The sequence below is a fragment of the Oncorhynchus mykiss genome, chromosome 12 (assembly GCF_057628025.1).
Source record: "Oncorhynchus mykiss isolate SJ-2025 chromosome 12, ASM5762802v1, whole genome shotgun sequence".
NCBI lineage: Eukaryota > Metazoa > Chordata > Actinopteri > Salmoniformes > Salmonidae > Oncorhynchus > Oncorhynchus mykiss.
The window spans coordinates 48,543,401-48,565,876 of NC_143033.1; the positions used below are offsets into that span (position 1 = coordinate 48,543,401).

The 22,476-nt window shown below is 43.3% G+C and overlaps 1 protein-coding gene across 7 annotated transcripts in view; it reads right to left on the reverse strand.

Moving 5' to 3' along the window:
- The window catches only part of LOC110537702 (CAP-Gly domain-containing linker protein 2), a 79,252-nt gene that overhangs the window by 49,139 nt on the left and 7,637 nt on the right, over positions 1–22,476 (reverse strand). For all 7 annotated transcript variants that reach the window (XM_021623954.3, XM_021623953.3, XM_021623952.3 and 4 more), the window contains exon 3: positions 8,489–9,030. In XM_021623954.3, coding sequence (XP_021479629.2) covers positions 8,489–9,030 — 542 coding nt within the window. The remainder of the gene's footprint in view (positions 1–8,488; positions 9,031–22,476) is intronic.

The window sequence follows — 22,476 nt, forward strand, 5'->3', positions numbered from 1 at the left end:
AGTGCCAAGACACAAAGAGCTACACCAGGGCACTAGGCTGTGATATCTTTGTCTATGATTTGAAATGGAGGTTAGACAGATGCACTATAAGATACAGTAAGGTGATATGAAGTGTAACCCATAGGCTAGTCTCTCTTAAGACATCATATTGAAGATGTGTAAGACCAGTCCTATGAGTCCGTTAGTTTGCCTTGCATTCAAAAAATATATAACTTCCAGCAACTGTGTTATTGTGCAATGCAGATAGTGAAATATACATCAATAAAACACAATTAATAGAGATGGTTAAATGTTCTTTACGGGTTATTTTGCACATATACACTGTATTACAGAAGAGTATTAAGGCCAAGTGAAGATAAAATAAATAAACGGTGATGCATAAAAAATAAACGGTGATGCGTGGTGGTGCTTGGATTTTTTTGTTGTTGCACGGATAGTACTTAAAAAACTTGAAATACTTTGAGAGAGTTTAAATTTTGAGAATAATGTCCAAATTAAATTTGGTGAATAGTCGCAATAATTCCATAATAAAATCGAAATACAATTTTGAGAATAAAGTATTTTGAGAATAAAGTCTACCTAACGGTATTGCGTACACATTCTGCGTAACCGCAGCATTCGAATGAGGCTGCAATGAAAACTAATGGGACTGTAGCGACTGTGTTAGCATCAAAATCCGGGGTGTTAGCTACGTTTCTATTCAAGCGTTGATTGACATGGAAAAAAACCAATAGTATTTGAGAAAATATGAAAAAAACGGACCCCTCTGACGCTGTACGTAACGTAAAGCATGCATTATGCAACTCATTGTGAACCATACAGCCTCTTTCCACCAGGAGTAGCGTGTTTCTCACAGATTAAAAACAAGCGTAACCATATATACTTGTAAGAAGCATTCATTATTATGGTCCTGTGTGGCTCAATTGGTAGAGCATGGTGCTTTCAACGCCAGGGTTGTGGGTTTCATTCCCACGGGAGACCAATAAGTAAGTTGTTCTGGATAAGAGTGTCTGCTAAATGATGTAAATTATTTATGATTTTCGTTTAAATGAGCTTTAGTATTAATACTATAATGGCTAATATTAAACTCATTTTTCATGAGAATGGTGCTAATAGCAGTGGTCATCAATAACACACACTGAATCAATAAATAATTCATTGCATAAGACTGATGTGCAGAATCATAAAAATAAAACCACCGCGCCAAACTCTGATCTGTCACCTGCTGAAGTATACAGTTGAAGTCGGAAGTTTACATACACCTTAGCCAAATACATTCAAACTCAGTTTTTCACAATTCGTGACATTTAATCCTAGTAAAAAAAATCCCTGCCTTAGGCCAGTTAGGATCACCACTTTATTTTAAGAATGTGAAATGTCAGAATTATAGTAGAGAGAATTATTTATTTCAGCTTTCATTTCTATTATCACATTCCCAGTGGGTCAGAAGTTTACATACACTCAATTAGTATTTGGTAGCACTGCCTTTAAATAGTTTCACTTGGGTCAAATGTGTCGGGTAGCCTTCCACAAGCTTCCCACAATATGGGTGAATTTTGGCCCATTCCTCCTGACAGAGCTGGTGTAACTGAGTCAGGTTTGTAGGTCTCCTTGCTCGCACACGCTTTTTCATTTCTGCCCACACATTTTTTAAAGGATTGAGGTTAGGGCTTGTGATGGCCACTCCAATACCTTGACTTTGTTGTCCTTAAGCCATTTTGCCTCAACTTTGGAAGTATGCTTGGGGTCATTGTCCATTTGGAAGACCCAATTGTGACCAAGCTTTATTAACTTCCTGACTGATGTTTTGAGATGTTGCTTCAATATATCCACATCATTTTCCTACCTCATGATGCCATCTATTTTGTGAAGTGCACCAGTCCCTCCTGTAGCAAAGCATTCCCACAACATGATGCTGCCACCCCCGTGCTTCACAGTTGGGATGGTGTTCCTTGGCTTGCAAGCCTCCCCTTTCTTCCTCCAAGCATAACAATGGTCATTATGGCCAAACAGTTATATTTTTGTTTCATCAGACCAGAGGACATTTCTCCAAAATGTACAATCTTTGTCTCCATGTGCAGTTGCAAACCGTAGTCTGGCTTTTTTATGGCGGTTTTGGAGCAGTAGCTTCTTCCTTGCTGAGCGGCCTTTCAGGTTATGTCGATATAGGACTCGTTTTACTGTTGATATAGATACTTTTGTACCTGTTTCGTCCAGCACCTTCACAAGGTCCTTTGCTGTTGTTCTGGGATTGATTTGCACCTTTCGCACAAAAGTACATTCATCTCTAGGAGACAGAACGCGTCTCCTTCCTGAGCGGTATGACGGCTGCATGTTCCCATGGTGTTTATACTTGCGTACTATTGTTTGTGCAGATGAACGTGGTACCTTCAATTACTTGTGTCATGCACAAAGTAGATGTCCTAACCGACTTGCCAAAACTATAGCTTGTTAACAAGAAATGTGTGGAGTGGTTGAAAAACGAGTTTTAATGACTCCAACCTAAGTGTATGCAAACTTCCGACTTCAACTGTATTTGCTGTGCCAACCTGTTCGCGAGTGCTATGTGTTCAATCATTATTTATTTAGCAATACATTATCAAATGGTGAGAGTAAATTTGATTACTTCTGAGTTCATCAATAGTTAATTCAATCAATAGTTAATTTTTCGTGTCGTCATCACTGAGAACCATCATGACTCTCAAAAGCTGTGACAGCCGCAATTTACTTAACGCCATTGCGTTCTTTAATCATTGCCAGGTCAGAGTCCAAACAGTACCAGACGATAGGCAGTCTTATAGTCAGGCAGGAGTTAGAAACCAGATCTGAGTCCAAACATATTACAAGGGGATAGGCAGTCTTATAGTCAGGCAGGAGTTAGAAACCAGATCTGAGTCCAAACTTATTACAAGGGGATAGGCAGGCTGGTAGTCAGAACAGACAGAGTGTTCAGGCAGGCGAGTTCGGAGTCAGGACAGGCAAGGGTCAAAACCAGGAGGACTAGAAACAAACAGAAAATGGGAAAAATAGGAGCAAGGAAAAACGCTGGTTGACTTGGCAAACAAGACGAACTGGCACAGAGAGACGGGAAACACAGGGATATACATTGCCTTGCGAAAGTATTCGGCCCCCTTGAACTTTGTGACCTTTTGCCACATTTCAGGCTTCAAACATAAAGATATAAAACTGTATTTTTTTGTGAAGAATCAACAACAAGTGGGACACAATCATCAAGTGGAAAGACATTTATTGGATATTTCAAACTTTTTTAACAAATCAAAAACTGAAAAATTGGGTGTGCAAAATTATTCAGCCCCCTTAAGTTAATACTTTGTAGCGCCACCTTTTGCTGCGATTACAGCTGTAAGTCGCTTGGGGTATGTCTCTATCAGTTTTGCACATCGAGAGACTGACATTTTTTCCCATTCCTCCTTGCAAAAAAAGCTCGAGCTCAGTGAGGTTGGATGGAGAGCATTGGTGAACAGCAGTTTTCAGTTCTTTCCACAGATTCTCGATTGGATTCAGGTCTGGACTTTGACATTCTAACACCTGGATATGTTTATTTTTGAACCATTCCATTGTAGATTTTGCTTTATGTTTTGGATCATTGTCTTGTTGGAAGACAAATCTCCGTCCCAGTCTCAGGTCTTTTGCAGACTCCATCAGGTTCTCTTCCAGAATGGTCCTGTATTTGGCTCCATCCATCTTCCCAGCAATTTTAACCATCTTCCCTGTCCCTGCTGAAGAAAAGCAGGCCCAAACCATGATGCTGCCACCACCATGTTTGACAGTGGGGATGGTGTGTTCAGCTGTGTTGCTTTTACGTCAAACATAACGTTTTGCATTGTTGGCAAAAAGTTCAATTTTGGTTTCATCTGACCAGAGCACCTTCTTCCACATGTTTGGTGTGTCTCCCAGGTGGCTTGTGGCAAACTTTAAACGACACTGTTTATGGATATCTTTAAGAAATGGCTTTCTTCTTGCCACTCTTCCATAAAGGCCAGATTTGTGCAATATACGACTGATTGTTGTCCTATGGACAGAGTCTCCCACCTCAGCTGTAGATCTCTGCAGTTCATCCAGAGTGATCATGGGCCTCTTGGCTGCATCTCTGATCAGTCTTCTCCTTGTATGAGCTGAAAGTTTAGAGGGACGGCCAGGTCTTGGTAGATTTGCAGTGGTCTGATACTCCTTCCATTTCAATATTATCGCTTGCACAGTGCTCCTTGGGATGTTTAAAGCTTGGGAAATATTTTTGTATCCAAATCCGGCTTTAAACTTCTTCACAACAGTATCTCGGACCTGCCTGGTGTGTTCCTTGTTCTTCATGATGCTCTCTGCGCTTTTAACGGACCTCTGAGACTATCACAGTGCAGGTGCATTTATACGGAGACTTGATTACACACAGGTGGATTGTATTTATCATCATTAGTCATTTAGGTCAACATTGGATCATTCAGAGATCCTCACTGAACTTCTGGAGAGAGTTTGCTGCACTGAAAGTAAAGGGGCTGAATAATTTTGCACGCCCAATTTTTCAGATTTTGATTTGTTAAAAAAGTTTGAAATATCCAATAAATGTCGTTCCACTTCATGATTGTGTCCCACTTGTTGTTGATTCTTCACAAAAAAATACAGTTTTATATCTTTATGTTTGAAGCCTGAAATGTGGCAAAAGGTCGCAAAGTTCAAGGGGCCGAATACATTCGCAAGGCACTGTATACACCGGGGATAATAAGCAACACCTGGAGGGGTTGGAGACAATCACAAGGACAGGTGAACTAGGTCAAAGTGTGACAGTGAGCAAAACTTCTACAACCATGTTAATCCTTCAAACCTAAAAGTCACAAAATGGTTCTGAAATATGTACTTCATACAAGTCAAACAACTCTTGTCAAGACTAAATTAATCAAAGAACTCCTTCCTAATCTACAGCTGTAGAACTGCCCTCCAGTGAAGTTATCATAACATGGCAGGCAACAAGAAAACGATCCCATTGTGTATTTTGTACAAAATTGGAATACAAGTCAGAGCCTATCACAAAGCTTCAAGATTCAAAAGTAGGGCACCAAAATACACAATATCAATATTGCAAGAGAGGCTGACAATTTTGAAACAAGTTTCACAACTCCCTATCCAGTATCCATATTGACCAACACACTCACAGAATAGCTGTGAGTTAGAGCAGAGTGGAGAAGCAAGGTAAAATGATGTCAGCGGTGGGATCTCCTGATAGTAATCCAATGTGATTGACAAAACTGACCATTTAGCGCAACCCAACGGTAAATGAAAGGCAATGTGACCCAATTGTTGTTTAGAGAGTGTGGTTTGGTTGAAAGAACGTTGTGTAAATGGCAGTCCTTGACCTTTTGTGGGAGTGCAAACGGAATCAGTCCAGGTCTGGTTTCTCAGACTTTCAGAATGATCAAAAAAGATAGCAGATTTACAGGTAATGTAACAGATCTCGTCGTCCTCCTCTTCTGAGGAGGAGAAGCGAGAAGGATCGGAGGACCAATGTGCAGCATGGTAAGTGTCCATAATGTTTAAACAAACACAACAGAACACTGGAACAAAACAATAAACGTGAATAAACGAAACAGTCCCGTGTGGTCACAAACACTGACACGGAAGACAAACACCCACAACTCAGAAGTGAAACCAGGCTACCTAAGTATGATTCTCAATCAGGGACAACAATTGACAGCTGCCTCTGATTGAGAACCATACTAGGCCGAACACAGAAATCCCAAATTATAGAAAAACGAACATAGACAACCCACCCAACTCACGCCCTGACCATACTAAAACAAAGACATAACAAAGGAACTAAGGTCAGAGCGTGACAGGTAAATCATAATCATAAATCATAATGTTTTGTCATTGTTTTTGTGGAGCGAGGGTCAAAGCAAACGTGCTCTTCATGTCAACAACATCATTTTTCCACACAGTGAAAAACATTTACACATTGTTTTTTCAAGAGTGGTTTTGCCTTGATACTATGTGGGTATGAAAGTTGCAGAATGTGAACAAAAATGTAAACGCAACTTGCAACAATTTCAAAGATTTTACTGAGTTACAGTTCATATAAGGAAATTAGTCAATTGAATTTTTTTCATTGGGCTCTAATCTATGGATTTCATTTGACTCCAGTCAGTGTCCAGTGTGACCACCATTTGCCTCATGCAGCGCGACGCATCTCCTTCGTATTATCAGGCTGTTGATTGTGGCCTGTGGAATGTTGTCCCACTCATGGATATCAGTGGGAACTGGAACAAGCTGTAGTACATGTCGATCCAGAGCATCACAAACATGCTCAATGGGTGACATGTCTGATGAGTATGCAAGCCATGGAAGAAATGGGAATTGTGTCCAGATCCTTGCGACATGGTGCTGTGCATTATCTTGCTGAAACATGTGACCCGTTTCAGGAAACTAGGCATATGTCGCGGGTCACTACTTCACAGGAGAGCCATTTGAAAGTAACACTTTTTAAAAAAAAATCAAAACGCGTTTTTTTGGCAGAAATCCCTTCGCGAACATGTGAACTTTCATGTGCCTTAATAGCAAACTTGTATGCCATCTGTGAATACGCATAAAATTGTTAAATTATGAGCCTAGTTGGTTTAGTCATGGAAAAAACGAGAGCAACCTTCCCGCTAACCATGATTGGCTGAGATAATGAGTGGGCTGGACATGCCAAAGATGAGTTTGGATCAGTCTGCCATATAGTACACTTCTGTGTATTTGAGCTGGAAAGTATGTGTAGGTAATCCTGTCTAATGCCTATTTTTGAAAAATGTATTGCATAGTAAAACTGCATAAGTGTGGCTCTCCACCTTCTGGAGAAACGAGTTATGAAATCAATGGAATTCAAGTAGGATAGCTAAGGAGATGTAGAAAACACCTGTCTCCGGATTACATCTTCAAACTATGAGCAACCATGGCATCCGACAGGAGATGCGTCCATCCATGATGTATACAGTAAGATAGTCTAGCTAGCTACATTTTCAGATATTGGTTAGCTATCTGCAGATTCATACAGGGTAGTAATGTCATGAGTTGTGATTCTGGTTCATTGTTTAGCTGGCTAGCTACATGTCTTAACAAAAGACTCCACTATGCAAGTATCAATTTGAATAGAATGTCACTATGACAACTGTTGATAGACGCTGGTTAGCTACCTACAGATTCATGCAGGGTAGTAACGTCATAAGTTTTGATTATGGTTAATTGTTTAGCTAACTAGCTACATGTCTTAACAAAAGACTCCACTATGCAAGTAACCATTTCGGGTGCATTCGTAAATTCCGTCTGGCCATCTACTCCGATTTCAGAGCACTCTCGTCTGAGAGTACCAGAGCGTAGAATAACTGTTGAATTTACGAATGCACAACACCTGTTGAATATGGCCATGTCAGTAAACGTTGGCAAAAAAGCATAATTAAATTGTTGCCAGCAGCACAGTTGCAGTCACCAACGCTCTAGATAACATGAAAACAGCCTAACCATCTCTGCTAGGGTGAGTAAAATGGTAAGAGTTTGGGTGGGGGCTCAAGCTTAAGAGGGTGTGAACGATGCTGAATGGGTGTAGACAAAGAAGAGCTCTCCAGTAGGTATCAAAACATTCAAAGTCCATTTTCTCAAAAGTGAGGTTACAAGTTTATCAACTTTCAAAGCAGAATTACCTTTCCATGATTTCTCAAATGTAGTGAATGATATACCATGTTGTAGCTTTGTGTCTCTGTTTTTATCCAATGTAAAAAAAGAAAAACAATTTTTTTGCTACATACCACCGAATCAAGGTGGTCGGTCACACATGAAGTGATGGCTTGGCGGATGAACGGGTCAATAATGGGCCTCAGGATCTCGTCACTGTATCTTTGTGCATTCAAATTGCCATCGATAAAATGCAATTGTGTTCATTGTCCGTGGCTTTTGCCTGCCCATATCATATCCCCACCTCCACAATGGGGTACTCTGTTCACAACGTTAACATTAGCAAATTGCTTTCCCACACAACGCCATCTGTCCGGTACAGTTGAAACCGGGATTCATCTGTGAAGAGCACACTTCTCAAGCATGCCAGTGGCCATCAAAGCTGAGCATTTTCCCACTGAAGTTGGTTACGACGCCAAACTACAGTCAGATCAAGACCCTGGTGAGGACGATGAGGATGCAAATGAGCATCCCTGAGACGGTTTCTGAAAGTTAGTGCAGAAATTCTTCGGTTGTACAAACCCGCAGTTTCATCAGCTGTCCGGGTGGCTGGTCTCAGACACAAAAGTTGAGAAAAATAAGCTATTTTTGCATATGGAAAATTTCTGGGATATTTTATTTCAGTTCATCAAACATGGGATCAAACATGTACATGTTCCGTTTATATTTGTGTTCAGTATACTTGACCTAGAAACTATGTCTGAACCATACTGGTAACCCAACACTGTGTGTGTGTGTGTGTGTGTGTGTGTGTGTGTGGACATGGACTCACCAGCACGCGGTCTCCCACTCGAAGGTCCTTATCCCCGCCTTTCTTGACCGAGCCGCTGTCAGACATGTTGGAACCTGACTCGTTACCCGTCTTCACCGAACTGTTGAGCATGCCTTCCCTGAGTGGCATAACCACGCGCTGACCAGCAGGCGAAGCCCCGTTGACGCCATGGAGCGTCAGGTTCTGAGCCGTTAGCGAATCAGCAGAGTGGCCTTCGCTCCCTTCGCCCACCGGTTGCCTGGTGAGCTTGGAGGGGCGCGTGAAGATGCCCTGGTGTGGCTGGCACTCAAAGTAGCGCACGCCGCCCACAGAGCCGTCATTTTTGCCCAACAGGTCGTTGAGGACCACCCCAGCCCACTGTCCCGGGGCGAACTGGGTCTCGCCCAGGTAGGCGATGACGCCCGGTTTGACCCCGTTGACCCAGACACGTTCGCCAACTACGTAGTCCCCCAAGACATCGTCCCCCACCTCGGATGTTTTGGAGCACGACTTCTCCGAGGCATTGCTGCTCGGGAGTGGGGAGGTCTGCTTGTGTGGGGAGTCTATGGAGGTAGAGAGAAAGAGTATGAGATCATGTAGGCTACAATCATGGAATTCCTATTTACATTCATTACTATTGCAGACAGAGTATAGGTTACAATCAGATAATTCCTATATTCATTCAAATGGACTTTGATCTCCAGTATGGCTTTAATTACAATGATGAAGAGCAGTGCATGCCATAGGAACAAACGTGCTGAAGAGGGGAGAGAAAAGGCGATACATACAGGTCTACAAACAAATAATGTGAAAAATAATCAACTAAACAATGTCGCTTGTCTATAGGATTAATATATTGTGTTGTATGCAGGTTACAGTCCAGTTTTCTCATGCATGGACACAAACTGCTGAAATAAGGAATTCAGTCATAATACAAATGTAGAAGATCTATAATAGTGATGCGTGGGTTTGACGGGTTTAGGGTCATGAAATATTGAATGGATGAAGAGCGGGTGGGTGGCAGGCACGTTGAATAAAGAGAAAACAATGCATTCAAAATCCAGTCACTCAAGCATCTATGTATCCAATTTCGTCATATCACATCACAAAACGGCGTTTATGCGAGGTTAGCCATTACTATACTTCCTAATGAAAACTGTGTCTGTGAGATTATCTCTCATGTAATGATGACTTGACCGGTGCTTTGCTGTTTCACACATGATGTTTAGGTGAGCACTATCCATTCTGGTGAGAGAGACACAAGCTGTTAACTGTAGCAAGGAAGCTAAGCTGCGTGTGTGTGTGTGTGTGTGTGTGTGTGTGTGTGTGTGTGCGTGTGTGTGTGTGTGTGTGTGTGTGTGTGTGTGTGTGTGTGTGTGTGTGTGTGTGTGTGTGTGTGTGTGTGTGTGTGTGTGTGTGTGTGTGTGTGGTTGGTGCCAGGACTGTCTCTCTGAAACCCAAACAGTGGGGGAGGGGGCCCAATGGCTGTTTTTATGCCTCAATTGCTCCCATATGTTGTGAGGCCGATAGACTTGGTTGCAAAATGGGTACAACATTGAACAAAAGAATGTGGGTTTTAGCATGATAATTCAGTTTTGAAACTTAATGGGGTCTTACAATGGCATTTATGGAGGTACAGTGCCTTCAGAAAGTATTAACACCCCTTGACTTTTTCCACATTTTGTTGTGTTATTGCCTGAATTTAAAGTTATTACATTTCAATTTTGTGTTACTGGCCTACACACAATACCCCATAATGTCAAAGTGGAATTTATGTTTTTATACATTTTTACCAATTAATAAATCTGAAATGTTTTAAGTAAATAAGTATTCAACCCCTTTGTTATGGCAAGCCTAAATAGGTTCAGGAGTAAAAATGTGCTTAACAAGTCACATAATAAGTTGCATGGACATAATAGTGCAATAATAATGTTTAACGTGATTTTGAATGACTACCTCATCTCTGTACCCCACACATATGATTAGCTGTAAGGTCCCTCAGTCGAGATGTGTATTTCAAACACAGATTCAACCACAAAGACCAGGGAGGATTTCCAATGCATCTATTAGTACATGGGTAAAACATTTTAAAGCAGACATTGAAATTCCCTTTGAGCATGGTGAAGTTATTAATTACACTTTGGATTGTGTATAAATACACGGAGTCACTACAAAGATACAGGTGTCCTTCCTAACTCCGCTGCCGGAGAGGAAGGACACTGCTCAAAAAACAGTTACTATGATAGAAAACAGAGGATGGACCAACATTGTAGTTACTTCACAATACTAACCTAAATATTCCAAAACATGCATCCTGTTTGGAATAAGGCACTAAAGTAAAACTGCAAAACATTATGCAAAGAAATTCACTTTATGTCCTGAATACAAAGTGTTTTGATAGTGGCATATCCAAAACAACACATCACTGAGTACCACTTCATATTTTCAAGCATGGTGGTGGCTGCATCATGTTATGGGTATGCTTGTCATCGGCAAGGACTAGGGAGTAAAAAAAAAAATCACAAAAAAAAAAAAAACAGAATAAAGCCAAGCACAAGCAAATCCTAGAGAAAAACCTGGTTCAATCTGCTTTCCAACAGACACTGGGAGACAAATTCACCTTTCAGCAAGACAATAACCTAAAACACAATGCTAAATATACACTGAAGTTGCTTACAAAGACAACATTGAATGTTTCTGAGTGGCCTAGTTACAGTTTGGACTTAAATTGGCTTGAAAATCTATGGCAATACTTGAAAATGGCTGTCTAGCAATGATCAACAACCAAGTTGACAGATCTTTAAGAATTAAAAAATAAAAATGTGCAAATATTGTACAACCCAGGTGTGCAAAGCTCTTAAGAGACTGACACAGAAAGACTCACAGCTGTAATCGTTGCCATAGGTGATTCTAACATGTATTGACTCAGGGGGTTGAATACTTATGTCATCAAGATATATTAGCATTTTTTTTTATTTTTTTTTTTACAATGTTTCTTCCACTTTGACATTAGAGTATTTTGTAAAATGTGGAAAAAGTCAAGGGGTGTGAATACTTTCTGAAGGCACTGTATTGTATGTTCCCCCGCAGGAATGTAACATTCACCACTTAGAATACATTTTGTTTTGTACAATGTGTTTTAGGTTAATTCATTAGAAATCTATACACTGTAATTGCATGAATGAAGAGTGATTATAACGTCAATCTTGATGGGTTACAGAATACAATAATGTCGTACATTAAACAAAACAAAATCAAACAATGTCATTAAGGCAACTGTATTTTGATGCCAACACAAAATACACACTTTTAAGTGTAATGGGTGTTAATCATAAGTGTAATGGGTGTTTCAGCAGGTACCTAAGTAGGAAAAACGTCAGTATCTAGCTTGTGTGGAGATTCAAGCAGCACTGATAAACTCTAGTCTTTCTTGACAAAGACTAGAATATGCTGGATGAAACTGTTATGGTGAGTGAATGAGGACCCAAAAGCGAACTAACTTAAACAGAGCTTCTTTAATAACCAAACATAGGTAGGCTCAGATAGACCGGCAGATTCCGACAGGACAGGACAAGGTTACAGCAAACATGACGATAGTCTGGCTCAGGCATGAAACACAACAAACAAGAATCCGACAAGGACAGGAACAGAAACAGAGAGAGATATAGGGACCTAATCAGAGGGAAAAAGGGAACAGGTGGGAAACGGGGTGAATGGGTAGTTAGAGGAGACAAGGAACAGCTGGGGGAAAGCGGGGGAGAAAAGGTAACCTAACAACGACCAGCAGAGGGAGACAGGGTGAAGGGAAAGGACAGAGACAAGACACAACATGACATTACATGACAGTACCCCCCCACTCACCGAGCGCCTCCTGGCGCACTCGAGGAGGAAACCTGGCGGCAACGGAGGAAATCCTCGATCAGCGCACGGTCCAGCACGTCCCGAGAGGGAACCCAACTCCTCTCCTCAGGACCGTACCCCTCCCAATCTACGAGGTACTGGTGACCACGGCCCCGAGGACGCATGTCCAAAATTCTACGGACCCTGTAGATGGGTGCGCCCTCGACAAGGATGGGGGGGGGGGGGGGAAGACGAGCGGGGGCGCGAAGGACGGGCTTGATGCAGGAGACATGGAAGACCGGGTGGACGCGACGAAGGTATCGCGGAAGAAGAAGTCGAACTGCGACAGGATTAATGACCCGAGAAATACGGAACGGACCAATGAACCGCGGGGTCAACTTGCGAGAAGCCGTCTTAAGGGGAAGGTTCTGAGTGGAGAGCCAAACTCTCTGACCGCGACAATATCTAGGACTCTTAGTTCTACGCTTATTAGCAGCCCTCACAGTCTGCGTCCTATAACGGCAAAGTGCAGACCTGACCCTCTTCCAGGTGCGCTCGCAACGTTGGACAAAAGCCTGAGCGGAGGGGACGCTGGACTCGGCGAACTGAGATGAGAACAGCGGAGGCTGGTACCCGAGGCTACTCTGAAAAGGAGATAGCCCGGTCGCAGACGAAGGAAGCGAGTTGTGGGCGTATTCTGCCCAGGGGAGCTGTTCTGACCAAGACGCAGGGTTACGAAAAGAAAGACTGCGTAAGATGCGACCAATAGTCTGATTGGCCCGTTCTGCTTGACCGTTAGACTGGGGGTGAAAGCCGGAAGAGAGACTGACGGAAGCCCCAATCAAATGGCAAAACTCCCTCCAAAATTGAGACGTGAATTGCGGACCTCTGTCCGAAACGACGTCTGACGGAAGGCCATGAATTCTGAAAACATTCTCGATGATGATTTGTGCCGTCTCTTTAGCAGAAGGAAGCTTAGCAAGGGGAATGAAATGAGCCGCCTTAGAGAACCTATCGACAACCGTAAGAATAACAGTCTTCCCCGCTGACGAAGGCAGTCCGGTGACAAAATCTAAGGCGATGTGAGACCACGGTCGAGAGGGAATAGGAAGCGGCCTGAGACGGCCGGCAGGAGGAGAGTTACCGGACTTAGTCTGCGCGCAGACCGAACAAGCAGCCACGAAACGACGCGTGTCATGCTCCCGGGTGGGCCACCAAAAACGCTGGCGAATGGAAGCAAGCGTACCCCGAACGCCAGGGTGGCCGGCTAACTTGGCAGAGTGAGCCCACTGAAGAACGGCCAGACGAGTAGGAACGGGAACGAAAAGAAGGTTCCTAGGACAAGCGCGCGGCGACGGAGTGTGAGTGAGCGCTTGTTTTACCTGCCTCTCAATTCCCCAGACAGTCAACCCGACAACACGCCCCTCAGGGAGAATCCCCTCGGGGTCAGTGGAGGCTACTGAAGAACTGAAGAGACGAGACAAAGCATCAGGCTTGGTGTTCTTAGAGCCCGGACGATAAGAAATCACGAACTCGAAACGAGCGAAAAACAGCGCCCAACGCGCCTGACGCGCATTAAGTCGTTTGGCAGAACGGATGTACTCAAGGTTCCTATGGTCAGTCCAAACGACAAAAGGAACGGTCGCCCCCTCCAACCACTGTCGCCATTCGCCTAGGGCTAACCGGATGGCGAGCAGTTCGCGGTTACCCACATCATAGTTACGTTCCGACGGCGACAGGCGATGAGAAAAATATGCGCATGGGTGGACCTTGTCGTCAGAGAGGGAGCGCTGAGAAAGGATGGCTCCCACGCCCACCTCTGACGCGTCAACCTCGACAACGAACTGTCTAGAGACGTCAGGTGTAACAAGGATAGGAGCGGATGTAAAACGATTCTTGAGGAGATCAAAAGCTCCCTGGGCGGAAACGGACCACTTAAAGCACGTCTTGACAGAAGTAAGGGCTGTGAGAGGAGCTGCCACCTGACCGAAATTACGGATGAAACGACGATAGAAGTTCGCGAAGCCGAGAAAGCGCTGCAGCTCGACGCGTGACTTAGGGACGGGCCAATCAATGACAGCTTGGACCTTAGCGGGATCCATCTTAATGCCTTCAGCGGAAATAACAGAACCGAGAAATGTGACGGAGGAGGCATGAAAAGTGCACTTCTCAGCCTTCACAAAAAGACAATTCTCTAAAAGGCGCTGGAGGACACGTCGAACGTGCTGAACATGAATCTGGAGTGACGGTGAAAAAAATCAGGATATCGTCAAGGTAAACGAAAACAAAGATGTTCAGCATGTCTCTCAGGACATCATTGACTAATGCCTGAAAGACAGCTGGAGCGTTAGCGAGGCCGAAAGGAAGAACCCGGTATTCAAAGTGCCCTAACGGAGTGTTAAACGCCGTCTTCCACTCGTCCCCCTCCCTGATGCGCACGAGATGGTAAGCGTTACGAAGGTCCAACTTAGTGAAAAACCTGGCTCCCTGCAGGATCTCGAAGGCTGAAGACATAAGAGGAAGCGGATAACGATTCTTCACTGTTATGTCATTCAGCCCTCGATAATCTATGCAGGGGCGCAGAGACCCGTCCTTCTTCTTGACAAAAAAAACCCCCGCTCCGGCGGGAGAGGAGGAGGGGACTATGGTACCGGCGTCAAGAGCTACAGACAAATAATCTTCGAGAGCCTTACGTTCGGGAGCCGACAGAGAGTATAGTCTACCCCGGGGGGGGGGTGGTTCCCGGAAGGAGATCAATACTACAATCATACGACCGGTGTGGAGGAAGAGAGGTGGCCCTGGACCGACTGAACACCGTGCGCAGATCGTGATATTCCTCCGGCACCCCTGTCAAATCACCAGGCTCCTCCTGTGAAGAAGAGACAGAGGAAACAGGAGGGATAGCAGACATTAAACATTTCACATGACAAGAGACGTTCCAGGAGAGGATAGAATTACTAGACCAATTAATGGAAGGATTATGACAAACTAGCCAGGGATGGCCCAAAACAACAGGTGTAAAAGGTGAACGAAAAATTAAAAAAGAAATGGTTTCACTATGATTACCAGAAACAGTGAGGGTTAAAGGTAGCGTCTCACGCTGAATCCTGGGGAGAGGACTACCATCCAGGGCGAACAAGGCCGTGGGCTCCTTTAACTGTCTGAGAGGAATGTCATGTTCCCGAGCCCAGGTCTCGTCCATAAAACAGCCCTCCGCCCCAGAGTCTATTAAGGCACTGCAGGAAGCTGACGAACCGGTCCAGCGTAGATGGACCGACAAGGTAGTGCAGGATCTTGAAGGAGAGACAGGAGTAGTAGCGCTCACCAGTAGCCCTCCGCTTACTGACGAGCTCTGGCCTTTTACTGGACATGAAGTGACAAAATGACCAGCGGAACCGCAATAGAGACAGAGGCGGTTGGTGATTCTCCGTTCCCTCTCCTTAGTCGAGATGCGGATACCTCCCAGCTGCATGGGCTCAGCACCCGAGCCGGCAGAGGAAGATGGTAGTGATGCGGAGAGGGAGGCGACGGAGAGCGCGAGCTCCTTTCCACGAGCTCGGTGACGAAGATCAACCCGTCGCTCAATGCGAATAGCGAGTTCAATCAAGGAATCCACGCTGGAAGGAACCTCCCGGGAGAGAATCTCATCCTTTACCTCTGCGCGGAAACCCTCCAGAAGGCGAGCGAGCAAGGCCGGCTCGTTCCAGCCACTGGAGACAGCAAGAGTGCGAAACTCAATAGAGTAGTCTGTTATGGATCGATTGCCTTGACATAGGGAAGACAGGGCCCTGGAAGCCTCCTCCCCAAAAACAGATCGATCAAAAACCCGTATCATCTCCTCCTTAAAGTCTTGATACTGGTTAGTACACTCAGCCCTTGCCTCCCAGATTGCCGTGCCCCACTCACGAGCCCGTCCAATAAGGAGAGATATGACGTAGGCGACACGAGCAGTGCTCCTGGAGTAAGTGTTGGGCTGGAGAGAAAACACAATATCACACTGGGTGAGGAACGAGCGGCATTCAGTGGGCTCCCCAGAGTAACACGGCGGGTTATTGATTCTGGGCTCCGGAGATTCGAAAGCCCTGGAAGTGGCCGGTGGATCGAGGCGGAGATGGTGAACCTGTTCTGTGAGGTTGGAGACTTGGGTGGCCAGGGTCTCAACGGCCTGTCGAGCAGCAGACACTTCCTGCTCGTGTCTGCCTAGCATCGCTCCCTGGATCCCGACGGCTGAGTGGAGAGGATCCGAAGTCGCTGGGTCCATTCTTGGTCGGATTCTTCTGTTATGGTGAGTGAATGAGGACCCAAAAGCGAACTAACTTAAACAGAGCTTCTTTAATAACCAAACATAGGTAGGCTCAGATAGACCGGCAGATTCCGACAGGACAGGACAAGGTTACAGCAAACATGACGATAGTCTGGCTCAGGCATGAAACACAACAAACAAGAATCCGACAAGGACAGGAACAGAAACAGAGAGAGATATAGGGACCTAATCAGAGGGAAAAAGGGAACAGGTGGGAAACGGGGTGAATGGGTAGTTAGAGGAGACAAGGAACAGCTGGGGGAAAGCGGGGGAGAAAAGGTAACCTAACAACGACCAGCAGAGGGAGACAGGGTGAAGGGAAAGGACAGAGACAAGACACAACATGACATTACATGACAGAAACTCTGTCTACGTCCCAAATGGCAACCTATTCCCTATGTAGTGCAGTGCTACTTCTGACAAGGACCCATAAGGTCTGGTCAAAAGTAGTGCACTATTTTGGTCATTTGGAGCCATTTGGGACACTGCCCCTGCTTCCAACAGCTACTCTTTCTGGCCATAACTAATGTGTGTTTGAAAAGGCCTATTAAATCTGAACTTCCACTATATTTGGGACTCTTATAGAAAAGGGCATAGCTTACGATTGCCAGTTGCTAGTGTACATTAAAATGTCATTTTAACCCCAAATAAAGTGATTTATAATGACATGATGAAAGTCACTTGTACCCTTCATATTTCAAGTTATTATACCTCCAAAACAGATAAAAAAAATGTACCAAACAAAGCTTTGCACATCGGCCACATGACAATGAGGACAATGTCCTGTGAGGTCATGTGTGTTGTGCTTGCGTAGGTAATGTGTGTGTACTATGCAGTATGTTTGTGTTGGTGTGTATGTGTGTATGTGTGAAGTAATATAGTGTGTGCAGTAGCAGGTGCTGTATGTAATATCATGTGCAGTAGCAGGGGGTATGGGTGTGTGAGCATGCTCCTGCTTGTGCATGTTGTGTGTATCACATGTGTGAGCTTTGTCAACACCATGGCCCTGTGCCACATCACTGGGTCAACACAGAGAAGAACCCTACCCACCCCCTTCTCCCTCTACAAGTCCCACCAGACAAACAAGCATGCACCAAAAAAAAGACAGGCGCAGTGCTAGTCCAAGTGGCTGGGTTGCCGGGGCAACGGAAGATCGAGGGGAAAATGAGGCGGGCAGGAGGAAGAGCAAGAACACAGGCCTCACTTTCACTATTGTGCCTAGCCACCTCCCACCACCATCTGAATCCAACTATTCAAACAAGCCCTACACAATCACCCCACCACAACACCCCCTCCCTCTCCCTCCCTCCCTCACACTCACTCTCTCTTCCCTTGCTCTTTCCCTCTCTATCTCTCTCTGCCCCTCTCTCTCTCTGCCTCTTTCTCTTCATCTCTCTCTTTCTCTCTCTCTGACTGAGAACTGAAAGCTTTCAGAGAGACTTAAGTCCAATAAGTGAAGTTGAACATTTCTTTGGCTTCCCTAATAATAAACTGATGTTTATTCCTCATAAAAATACTATAGCTAATGTGTAGCATTCACGATTGTGGGGCTGATTTTGAGGACAGTGAGAGAAGGAGAGACTAGGACTATGCTTTTAGGGGCGATACCTAAACACTTTTCTCTCTGTTATGATTCTTTGTTTCGACAGTTACAAGGACATGACCTCCAAAGATAAGAACCATTGGGAGCAGTTATGAGGTAATACCATGTAAACTTTTATGAGATTGACAAAATATTTTTAGCAGGGTTGGGTCATTCAATTCATTTCAATTCAGTCAATTTCATTTTCAAGGAAATTCTCCTAAATGCATCTCTATAACCAAGATTCCATCCTGTAAAGTACACGTTGGATGTAAAATGTCACGACAGGCATGTTGGAAAGAGCAAATTTGTCTGTAAACTTTCCAAATGTCGACCAAAACAAAATACACTAGACAATTAGGGATCTTTTTGTTTCTGTTAAATATATTATGCAAGAAATGGAGGTGGAAACGCCTTTATGTGCAAATATTTATAGTATAACCATCATATTGAAGTAAACTTGGAGTGGCACAATGATATGTTGTGTGGTCCTCCCACTACGACTCGGGAAAGCATGCAGTAAAATAAGTAATGATGAACTTGAAAGGGTGGTGAAAGTGCAAGGTTATGAACTTGATGCTGTTTTCCAATAAATATTGAGGGTCTTATTCTGGTGACATGATGATAGATGCTTGGCTGCCGTTTGACAAATAAAAAGAATCTCGCTCTTATCCATAATCTCATCATGTAGGTAGCCTACCCGCACTGTATCTGCGAGTTGTTGGCTAGACCGCACTTGCCAAGACCAGAGTGGGCACAAATTTCGCTACGTAATGCTTTTTTTGTTGCTGACAAAACCAACTCCAGTAGAGTTGAACATGCGATGGAAACCCATTTAACTTGTATTTTTTATATGTAGGTGGGAATTTAAAACGCCACAGTTATTTTTATGTTCACTATGTTATCACACACAGCCTTTTATCTGCAACAAGTTAATTTGATGGAAACACATGTCTGGTGGGAAAATGCACATATAGTTTTTATGCAGATTTTAGAATATTAATTAAAAAAAGCTGTCACCAATTGGATGGAAACCTAGCTTTTGAGAACATTTTTGAATTTGAATTTCAGTCTACTTCCTGAATTGACTGAATTTAAATTGAATTTACCACAACCCAGATGTGTTGTCCCTAATACAGTTGAAGTCGGAAGTTTACATACAGTACACTGAGGTTGGAGTCATTAAAACTTGTTTTTCAAACACTCCACAAATTTCTTGTTAACAAACTATAGTTTTGGCAAGTCGTTTAAGACATCTACTTTGTGCATGAAACAAGACATTTTTCAAAAAATTGTTTACAGACAGATTATTTCACTTATAATTCACTGTATCACAATTCCAGTGGGTCAGAAGTTTACATACACTAAGTTGACTGTGCCTTTAATAAACAGCTTGGAAAATTCCGGAAAATGATGTCATGGCTTTAGAAGCTTCTGATCGGCTAATTGACATCATTTGAGTCAATTGGAGGTGTACTTGTGGATGTATTTCAAGGCCTACCTTCAAACTCAGTGCCTCTTTGCTTGACAACAGTGGGAAAATCAAAAGAAATCAGCCAAGATCTCAGAAAAAGGTTGTAGACCTCCACAAGTCTGGTCTATCCTTGGGAGCAATTTCTAAATGCCTGAAGGTATTACGTTCATCTGTACAAACAATAGTACGCAATTATAAACACCATGGGACCACGCAGCTGTCATACTGCTCTGGAAGGAGATTTGTTCTGTCTCCTAGAGATTAACGTACTTTGGTGCGAAAAGTGCAAATCAATTCCAGAAGAGAAAAGGACCTTGTGAAGATGCTGGAGGAAACAGGTACAAAGTATCTTTATCCACAGTAAAATTAGTCCTATATCATCATAACCTGAAAGGCCGCTCAGCAAGGAAGAAGCCACCGCTCCAAAACCTCCATAAAAAAGCCAGACTATGGTTTGCAACTGCACATGGGGACAAAGTCCGTACTTTTTGGTGAAATGTCCTCTGGTCTGATGAAACAAAAATAGAACTGTTTGGCCATAATCACCATCGTTATGTTTGGAGGAAAAAGGGGGAGGCTTGCAAGCCAAAGAACACCATCCCAACCATGAAGCACGGGGGTAGCAGTGTCATATTGTGGGGGGGGGATGCTTTGCTGCAGGAGGGACCGGTGCACTTCACAAAATAGATGGCATCATGAGGTAGGAAAATTACGTGGATATATTGAAGCAACATCTCAAGACATCAGTCAAGAAGTTAAAGCTTGGTCGCAAATGGGTCTTCCAAATGGACAATGACTGCAAGCATACTTCCAAAGTTGTGGCAAAATGGCTTAAGGACAGCAAAGTCAAGGTATTGGAGTGGCCATCACAAAGCCCTGACCTCAATCCTATATAAAATGTGTGGGCAGAACTGAAAAAGCATGTGTGAGCAAGGAGGCCTACAAACCTGACTCAGTTACACCAGCTCTGTCATGAGGAATGGGCCAAAATTCACCCAACATATTGTGGGAAGCTGAAATAAATAATTAACTCTACTATTATTCTGACATTTCACATTCTTAAAATAAAGTAGTGATCCTAACTGACTTAAGACAGGGAATTTTTACTAGGATTAAATGTCAGGAATTGTGAAAAACTGAATTTAAATGTATTTGGCTAAGGTGTATGTGAACTTCCGACTTCAACTGTATGTTGGTGCACCATTATATATAATCACAATATATTTCTAAATGAAAAAAGTAGCCTTTTGGTATTGAAATCCAAGGAGGATGAACATAGGGACAGGACAACAAGAGGACATTATCTAGGCCTGCCTACTTATTATCAAATCAATTGGACCTCAAAGGGGAGAGTATGTAATGTATTATATCACCAATCAACAACAGAAAAAATGGCAATGATCTTGAACTAAAAATTAAATTAGAGCAGGGCTATTAGTACACAAATGGAAATTTGATGACCAAACAGCTATTCACACAATAGCCCTAACCTGATTCTCTGTGTGCACTGCAGGCAGGCAGTTGATGAACACTGATGTGGGAAAGGATGACAGTCAGTTAGTAGGATTAGGCAAATTACTATGACTACCAGCTGTTCCTGAAATGACCCTGATCTAGAAAAATATTATAGAGACTAAGTTTGGATTTTTTTTGCTGTGGAGCCATGGTTGTAGATGTTATAATGTTGGCTTATGGATGCATGCGTAAGGGGGCCTCCTCCGTAAGGGGGCTTGAGAAATGGGGACATTCAATAAATAAGATAATTCAGTGGCATTGTTTTGTTTGTTCTGGTAACTGAGAGGGCCTTGAAGTAGGCCGATATACTAAGTCCTACCTCTACCGATTAAATATACTTCCTTTTTACATAAATAAAGCATTGTTAATATTGCTTACAAGATATATTCATATTGTGTTACAAAACTGTGCATGGAGAGAGGCATTTTATCAACATTCAATAACGAAGATAATTCACACGACTTTGTGAATTTGGATAATTGAGAAGGAATTCAAATAACACTATTAGTAATTTGAAACTATGTTAGTCCTACATCACTTAAAATAACTATTTATTGATAGGTAATTATGCATCATCTATTGGTAGTTATACTTACAACATACACTACTTACACTGCACTGCAAAATAGTCCTTTTGAAGGAGGAACAAAAAATAAATAAAAAACATATGCACTGTCAAAGGCATTACTGCTATGCATGATTCTCATTTACCCACGACTGTACTTCCTGTGTTTTTCTCTTTCCTTTCCTTTGCTCACAACATTCCACCGTCAACTTAAACCATGCCACGGCTGCCTCTGATTGAACTCTCCCATACAGGCTAATGCAAATAGCAAGACAGCAGAAGCAGCCCAGACTCCCCCAGACAGTGTTTGGCCTCCTGTAGGCTAATATCAGCCGAGTGCAGCTCGGAGGCAGAGTCTAGCTGTAATTTTGCAGAAAGCTGCGCCAGTGTTACACACGCATCTGTGGTATTAGGGTCACAGGTTAGCGTTTTTCGTCATGACCCTTGTTCTGGAGGCAGTTCTACAGAGTGGTCAGTAGCTCGCACAGCCACAAAGTCCATAAAATCTAACTGTAAACCTAACCCTAACCTTAACCACACTGCTAACCCTAACCTTAAAATAAGACTAAAAAGCTTCTTTTTTTTTAACGGCTAATTTTTACAACATAGCCAATTTTGACTTTACAGCTGGCCTATTTAAGGGGAAATTGCTCAGTTCTGCCCAGGACAAGACTCACGACAATAAACATCATCCTGCCTAGGGTCTGGGCTTGTTATGTAATCTAAAACT